General features: G+C 31.3%; 1 protein-coding gene across 2 annotated transcripts in view; it reads right to left on the bottom strand.

Moving 5' to 3' along the window:
* Nucleotides 1–2,655: 2,655 nt before the first annotated feature.
* The window catches only part of LOC105557026 (phosphatidate cytidylyltransferase, photoreceptor-specific), a 15,454-nt gene continuing 9,619 nt past the window's right edge, over nucleotides 2,656–8,490 (bottom strand). Inside the window, exons 2-11 of one of the 2 annotated variants that reach the window (XM_012004151.1) lie at nucleotides 6,166–6,290; nucleotides 5,989–6,085; nucleotides 5,710–5,886; nucleotides 5,109–5,311; nucleotides 4,740–4,896; nucleotides 4,498–4,650; nucleotides 4,284–4,415; nucleotides 4,068–4,202; nucleotides 3,887–3,956; nucleotides 2,656–3,660 (exon numbers count right to left, since the gene is read on the bottom strand). In XM_012004151.1, the coding sequence (XP_011859541.1) occupies nucleotides 3,653–3,660; nucleotides 3,887–3,956; nucleotides 4,068–4,202; nucleotides 4,284–4,415; nucleotides 4,498–4,650; nucleotides 4,740–4,896; nucleotides 5,109–5,311; nucleotides 5,710–5,886; nucleotides 5,989–6,085; nucleotides 6,166–6,290 (1,257 nt within the window). In that variant the 3' untranslated portion in view covers nucleotides 2,656–3,652. Of the gene's footprint in view, nucleotides 3,957–4,067; nucleotides 4,203–4,283; nucleotides 4,416–4,497; nucleotides 4,651–4,739; nucleotides 4,897–5,108; nucleotides 5,312–5,709; nucleotides 5,887–5,988; nucleotides 6,086–6,165; nucleotides 6,291–8,490 lie in introns of both variants that reach the window. The other variant, XM_012004150.1, reaches the window with a different exon arrangement.

Raw genomic sequence — 8,490 nt, forward strand, 5'->3', positions numbered from 1 at the left:
CCTCTCTCTCTCTCTCTCTCTCTTTCTCTCACACACACACATACACACACGCGCGCGCGGTATTCTGGTAAAAGCTGGTAATCTTTCGTAGGTATAGAGTAGGTAGGTAACAAACCTGTAACTATTATTTAGATTTTAATCAGTTGTAATAATGATTTTTATATTTAAGGTCTTCAAAACAATGTAATAAATTTCTTGATACCGTCAGAAAACCAGAAACACACCACCTTTAAGAGGATCCTAAAGTTATATATTTTACCAACACATTCGAATAGTTTTTTTACGCTTGTAAATATTTTTATTGGCTTTTATGCATAAAATAATACTTGGATAAGTTGTGGACCGCATAGCAGAACATTTTTATACTTAAAACACAATCAATTCAGAAGTCTAATAAAAAACATACAAGCGTAAAAACTATATTCGAATGTTTCGGTAAAAAAAGACCTCTTGACCCTTCTAATTTACAAAACTTTGAAGTCGGTTTTCTTTAATTTTTTAGGTTTTTAAATACTACGCATCTTTCTAAAAAAAAGGTAAAGAATCATTGTAAGAAAAATTTTATAGCAACTTCTTTCTGCACGTCCACGAAAGATTGCTAGCCTTTACTGGGATATCTTGTGTGCATAAACTATATGTCCTATTTTAATTTATCATCCCTACAAACTTTGTCATTTTTAACAAGAATAAAGACTTTATTATCACCAGTATATAATTAACAATGTAGGATACCAATAGTCGACACAACTGACCAATTTTAATTAAAGAAATTCATTGCGAAAAATATTACCTCAGCCAGGATTTGAATCTGGACCTCCCTCACTAGGTAGGCGTCTCGAGACGCCCAGGTTCAAACCCTGGCTGAGGTATTATTTTTCGCTATGAATTTCTTTAATTAAAATTTGCAAGTTGTGTCGATCATTGGTTTCCTATATTGTTTTTTTATTTATGATTAGAGAAAAAATGCCTTTAGACAAAAGTTATTTGAAGGGGAACACATAATTGCGATATGAATCATAGGTTCGTTTTGGAAAACTGATAAACTAGTGCAGTAAGCTAGAATGAAAAAAAAACTTGTCTTACTCTAATTTATTGCACTTCACCAGTGCAGCAATAGAAAACAAGCGTCATGTTGTAGACGTTGCTATTTTGGAAGGAATTTTGCAAGGAATTTAGAAAGCAACTAATTACTTAAATAAAACTTGATTTCTCTTTAAAATAAAAGTTGTAGATCTCGTCGAGACGTTTTCAAAACATCATAATATATTTTTATTAAGTACTTCGCAAATTGTGAGGCTCGAAATAAGTTACAGTACCACCAACATTACCATTATCCAAAAGTGTTACCGTATCGAGGTTGCACGGTCCGATTTACACTTCTGTCATGTTCGTATGCACAACAGAGATGTAAATTCGATCGTACAATGTTCGCATGATACATCTTGAGCAATGCATGTTTTGTCTAAAGCAGTTTACTCTTCGATCAAAAATAAAAAAGTTTTAGGGAGTGATAGATTAAAATGGCACAATCTCTGTACATGTACACACAGGGTTGGGAAGTAACTCGTTACTTGTAACGAAGTTACAGTTACAGTTACTTTTTTTTGGTAACTCCAACTTAACTTTGTTACTTTCTCTCCATCTGTAACTGTAACTTAACTCAGTTACATTTCTTCGATAACTAGTAACTGATTTAATAGTTACATTAATAGTTACTTTATATATATTTTAAACCTCTACAGATTTGCACATAAACACTTTTTTCGACACTTTATAATTCAAACACAGATATTTTTATTTTCATTGCAAGAAAGTAATTACAAAGTAATGATTCGTTACTTTTTTAGTAACTGTAACTGTATAACTAACGCGTTACTTTTCAGAATTGGTAACTCGTAACTGTAACTAGTTACATTTTTAGCGAAAAAACTGTAACTAGATACTTTTATAAAGTAACTTTTCCAACCCTGTATATATAAAGATCGCAATAATGTTTCGAAGTTTAGCATTATGGATGCATTATGGACATAAATACTACAATCACGATAATGTTGACTGAGTAATTATGCATTCCACACGACTCGTGGTATATCAAGTAATTTCGTAGAAGTAGCTAGTTTTTGTAAACTGGCATGATAGTTTGCATTGTTTACGAAATATACGGGTACGTGTTGTGTACACATTTATAGCAGGAAAGTTATATCTAGTGCCACATCAAATCACTCGTAATACATGACAAAGCTCGAATCATTTCAAATGCTGTGTAAAACCGAAATATTTTCGAAAGTCACGAACATCTCGAAAATATATATTTTTCTTTGATAACATTCTGTATTATTATTTCTATCTACTCCTTTATTTTATACACAGATAATTGTATTTATACGAATTTTAACATTTCACGTAACCAAATATTTCTATGATTTTCTAAGGTATGTGAAACTTAAATAATTTTTCAAGATTTTCTAAAACTCCGATTTCGAAAGCCAAATTTAAATCTTATATGTTGGATTAAAAATAATGTTAAAATATGTTGAAAATTTAATTAGTACAATTTTTCAAAAGAAGAACCGTGTCTCCTTATCAAACACTCCGCTCGAAGTTTTTAGGTACTCACGTATATTTCAATGATAGTAGATCAATAATAGCCATATAAAATACAAATAACTTTATTAGAATGCAATTTAGAGATTATGATTAATCTTTTATTTTACTGCCACTAAGCAAATATGAATAAAAAAGAAGAAAGAATAATGCTAAACTTCTAAGTAGAACCGTTTACCCAACATTAATGACAGTACGTACATGCACGTAGGATACAATTATGTTGGTAAGGTGTTTTCTTTTATACATAGCAATAAACATTATAATTTTAATAGAAAGAATGCCTTTCATCGAAACAAAGATTATTCATAGAATTGTTAACATCTTTACATCAATTCTACGTAAACGAACAAACGTATAATGCATATGTACAAACGAGATTCATTTCTATCATATCGCACTTTAAATGCAACTATAACAATGTGATTACAAATAGAAACTACTGAGATCTGCTGGATATAAGTAAGATATCTCGTTTAAATAGAATATATTACATAAAAATATAGCATTTGATTCTCTTGGTCTGTATTTTGTAATATCTAATTAAAAAAACGATAAGCAAACGTTTCAGAAAATGAAGAAAATGTTACATAAATGCTGCTATGTATAACACAGGATTTTCATAATGCGACTTTCTTTGGTTCATCATTTTAGACAAAAATATCTTGTATTTTTACCAATGCCGTAGTTTAATATAAACTAACGCATTCGACAGAAGTTTAACTATCTAATGTGGAATGCACAAAAATAGTTAAAATTATGATAGATCCATCCAACTGATCACTTTTAGACCAGAGTCAATCACAGTGTGGTACATAATTTTTACTTCACTTTCCATAACTTGTGCACCATAGTTACAGAATATAAATCAATGAGTTCTTAATAATACGAAATCCATCTAGGATCAAGTATATTAAAGATTTTCTCATAATCAATTATCTTTTAATAAAAAAGTAAAACGCGAAAAGAGAGATTAGGAAAAAACTATTCTCATCTCTGGCCACGTTAATCTTCAATTAGACAGTACTATAGCGTTACGATATGACCCTTACATACCTACAAATTACAAAATAAATTTTATCGTCATAGTTTAACAAATCATTACAATTATTTGATACTGATTGCATTGTCATCTGTGTATAATGTTTGCTGAAATGTTAGGAAAGACATCGGGGAATCTTTTCTAATATTTTCTAATAGGTAAAAATAATCCCTGCAGCAGTTTTGCTGTTAATACATTTTTAACTTAAAAAATATTAATTTTAATATTAATTTAGCATACCCCTATGTTCCAACGAATCTCTTAGATTTTGGAAAAGTTGTAACTGTTGCTCTGGTTTCAGACTGTAAACCTAAATCAAAAGGTATAAAGAATTATTTCTTCTCATATCACTTTACATAATGCAAAGAAAAACATTGTCAACTCTTTCTTAAGCTATGAACAACTGTCTCAGTTATTTTACCTGTTGTAATAGCTTTTGAGGCGATGCAGTTTGAATAAACGAAGAAATATAGACATTCACGAATGTTGCCATTAAATACTGACAATCAAATCTATCCATTATTCCACCATGGCCGGGAATTACATCACCAAAGTCCTACAAGACCGAAAAAAGAAAATGACAATTGTATAAAATAACATACAAATTTATAAGTTAAATAACATAATACTAAGTTACCTTAATCTTGAACGCTCGTTTGAATCCGCTAGCAAAAAATCCTCCAAATGGACCAATTACAGAGCTGAATATTGACATCGACAATGAATGTAGCATAAATGGATATACCGTCAAGGTAGATTTCCCATTTAACTGCGCGTATATTGAAAAATAATTGAGTATCCATATCCAAACAATATATGATTAAAACATTTTATGTACAAAGTTATGTTACCATTCTTGACATTACTTGAAGACTGCTTGGCAAGGTATACTCTTGTGGTTGGAACAAGCTTGATGGTTCGCAATCCATAGTCATTCTGCCAAGAGTCTCGCTGTACTCAATCGGACAGATGAAATAGCGGTACTGACACATAACGTAAGATATCTAGACAACACTACTACATTAGCACACATGTACAATTAATAACATAATTGATCTTATTTCTATTTTTATATCTACAATTTGCACGTTACCAATACTCCAAGTATGACAGTCGAAATACCGCCACCGATAAAGCCCTCCCAAGTCTTCTTCGGGGACAATTTTATTAATGGCGTTCGTCCAAAGAAGAAGCCAAACATATATGCCATCACATCGTTTATGACAATCATACTGACAGGTACGATGAACCTAAAGATAGGCGACATAGGCCTAGTTTACATCGTGCACTTGATACGCGTATCAAGTAGTGTATTTGAGCTGATCAGCCAATGATTAAACTGATTTACTAGTTATTTACTATTTGATACGCGTACCAAGTGATCGATGTAAACTAGGCCATTGACAAATTAAGTACATACATGTATATATTTATTTTATACATTGTATAATTATATACATACCATATTAATCCTTCGAATATATTTTGGATAATTAAATAGCTCTGTGTCACAACAATAAGTAATGCGACGTGCGTCCAAGCAAATAGGGAGAATTGCTTCATATAATATTTTTTCACAAGCGATAGTACGAACCATACAAAGCCAACGATGTAAAGACAAAATGAAATAAATCGATGGTATGTAACAAGTACACGTAGATAGCCCTAAAGACAAATAAAAGTATTATTTGCAATATACATATTACAAGTATATGTATATGTATAATATGTGTACTAATGTAAGTGTTCACACTATAGTCCCCTTATTAATATTCTTTTTCTCTACTCTATATTATTTCTATATTAAATAACTTTAATAAGAAAGCCTCACAGAATGATGAAGCCGTAACAAAACTGAGACAAGGCTTTGTTATTGATTTAAGCTAACACTATTGAAGATATAGATGATATAGACGTTTTTACAAATGGTCTTTTCTCTTTCTGAAAACATTACAAGTAGCAAAATTTATATGAGCATTTATCTCGTATAAATCGACCTCGTGAAGATCAATAGTTTTCCTTTTATAAATTTTAAGATTCAGATTGAAGAAGGTGACGCTTACCGTTCGATTAATCACCACTGCAAAATAGTCCATTAAATTTTCTCCATAGAAAAAATAATTCGACGTTATCAAAAAATACCACGACAAAGATCTGAACCACGGTAAACCATGAATCCTGTACACGGCATATCCAATATTAATGATCTCTTCGAAGCATTTCACTTGCACAATCAATGTCTGTAAAAAAAATATATGAATACGTGAATCTTTTACGTATATGCATAAATACAAACATACATCGTATTCCTTAATTGTATGAATGTTTGGAAGCAAACTTACTGTGATCATTAATGCCAACGGACCTCCATAAATAATGAGACAAAACCCAGCTATCATAAACCAGGTGAAAATAGTTCTAATTATCCAATTTCGCCAACTGCAAGAGATCGTAACGTTAGAAATTTATGTGTAGAATTGAAAGAGAGTAATTACTTTAAATAAAGAGTAATATTTTACCGATCTGGAAGACCGGAAAGAATGGAACTTAAAATATGCGGGGTATGGTCAGTTCCTTGAGGTAGAGTTTTTGCCAAGTCCTCCACCTCCAATTTTGCATCGTCTTCAGATTCAACATCTTCTTTCTGAGGAGAAATTAAAGGTTATTGGCATAAATCACTGAAGGTTAAACTGTTATAGCATATCACACACGTCTTGTTAAATACGTATCATTAAATATTATATATTAATAAACATCCCAAGTATTCATTAGAATAAATATTTATAAAGAAATACTTAAAGATATTTTGCCTCAGAAATATCAACCCTATCACATTTAAATTATTTAACATATACGAATATCTGTATAAACTTTTTAGAACTATTTATTACATTTTTAAGTATCTACGTAACAAAATATAGTACATTCATCCATCTAGACGAAGCTGACATACATATACCTACATCAGGATGTCTATACCTGTGTGAAGTTAGCACCGCAGTTTTTAAATTTCAAAATTCTAAAAGCTGTTCCAGGTTCTAAACTTGTTCCAAATTGTTCCAGAAGGTCAAATTTATATCATGAAAATTTTCGTGGGAAATTTAAAAAAACGATTTTTCTACCTGACACCCCACTTTTCGAAAATCAAACCTCTTAAGGTTGTTCCAGGTTGTTCTAGTTGTTCTAAACATTGTCCCAAAGTATTAGTTTGATTGGTCAAACATTTTAAAAGATATCGGAAAAAAATTTTGTAAAAAAAACCGTTTTTGGCCTTTTCTTCACAAACCAAATAACATACAACATTGTCGATTTAGAATATATTAATAACCATATAGAACACCTCAGAACAAAAATTTCAATATCAGACAACAAAATAAGGTTCACTTTACTCTTCATCGGAATATCGTATTTTTCCATTTTTTTCGGTAAGAAACTTGTTCCAGGCTTCCCGCTTTAAATTTATCGTTTTCTCGACTAAAACAACCGGGAACAAAATTATTACGATCCGATCTGAAATCTAAGTATGACTTTATTCTCGCATTCTACTCTGAAAAATTTAATTTCTCAAGATTTTCTTGGGTAAAAAACTTGTTCTAGGCTTCCCCAAAATGGATCGGATTTTAATCGGCCAAGCAAGGAATTAGCTACAGAAACTCGGTCCATTTTATTCTTTCTGTCAGATTATGTAGCACCCAAATATCAAGCTTTAACCCTAGAACCCGACACATGGGTAAAATTTACCCAGACCAACTTTTCGAACGTTACCGCTCTGAAAATATGAGGAGTTGGCAGTACTATACTAGGGCCAAAATTAGTTAACTAATTCCTTTGTTGGAAGGCATAACTCAGCTGTTTTCTCACCTGACCGTTTTCGACAGGGAAGACAGCAAAATTTCGCTCGGGTAAATTTTACCCATGTTTAGGGTTTACGTTGGAAAATTCATTTTTAATTTTTTCTTGTTTGTAATAAGATTTACTTTCTTTCTAGTTTTTATTGAAAACTTGGTTGCTGATGTATGATAAATGTGCTTTGGAGGTTATAATTGTATTAAATAAGTACATTTATTATATATAACATATATTATGCAATAGAAGTGAAATTATTTATAAATAACAAATAATACATAATAATACATTTTCTTATAATAAAATAATTTTGAAAGGGAAAATAGAGTTATTAAGTAAATAAACCCATAAAAAGTCCCATCCATATCTTGTTCGAACAGACCTATTTTCCTTTTGTAAAAAATATAGTTTTTTTAATAACCAGAGATCTGCTCCTAGATTTTCTCAAAGAATTAACCTTCTTCTTTAAAATCGCGTTTGCCTCATTGCTTTATCTGTTATAGTTAAAAAGTTATTAATTTTTTAGAGAAAAGCAAATTTTGAAGAAACATGTGTTTTGTTTTTGATTATAATTTTCTTCAACTTTATTTAACCGCAAAACTGTTAGCATAATTATCTTCCTCGATGTTTTCTACGCCGATTTAAAAAAAACATTGACTTTCGACCATTTTTCCGAGAGTTATTATTATAGCAAATGAAAATGCGCTGGGTAAAATTTACCCATGTGTAGAGTTTACGTAACTTTTCGACGTGTCGGGTTCTAGGGTTAAAGTGTATCCAAGTTTTTTAAATGGCAGTTGATCTATTAACGTTTAGTCTCTCAGCAACTTCTTATGTTGAAATTCGTGAAGTATCCACTAAATTGCGCACAATGTCGTCATAAATGTCAGAAGGCCGACCGGAGCGTGGCTGATCTTTGAGGCTAAAATCACCCCGAGGGGGAAACCGCTGACCAAAATCTTGTACACCAATGCCCACTAATGCCCAATGGGCATTAC

This window comes from Vollenhovia emeryi, unplaced genomic scaffold, assembly GCF_000949405.1.
Source record: "Vollenhovia emeryi isolate VEMERY1.0 unplaced genomic scaffold, V.emery_V1.0 DF939647.1, whole genome shotgun sequence".
In the NCBI taxonomy this organism is placed as follows: Eukaryota; Metazoa; Arthropoda; class Insecta; order Hymenoptera; family Formicidae; genus Vollenhovia; species Vollenhovia emeryi.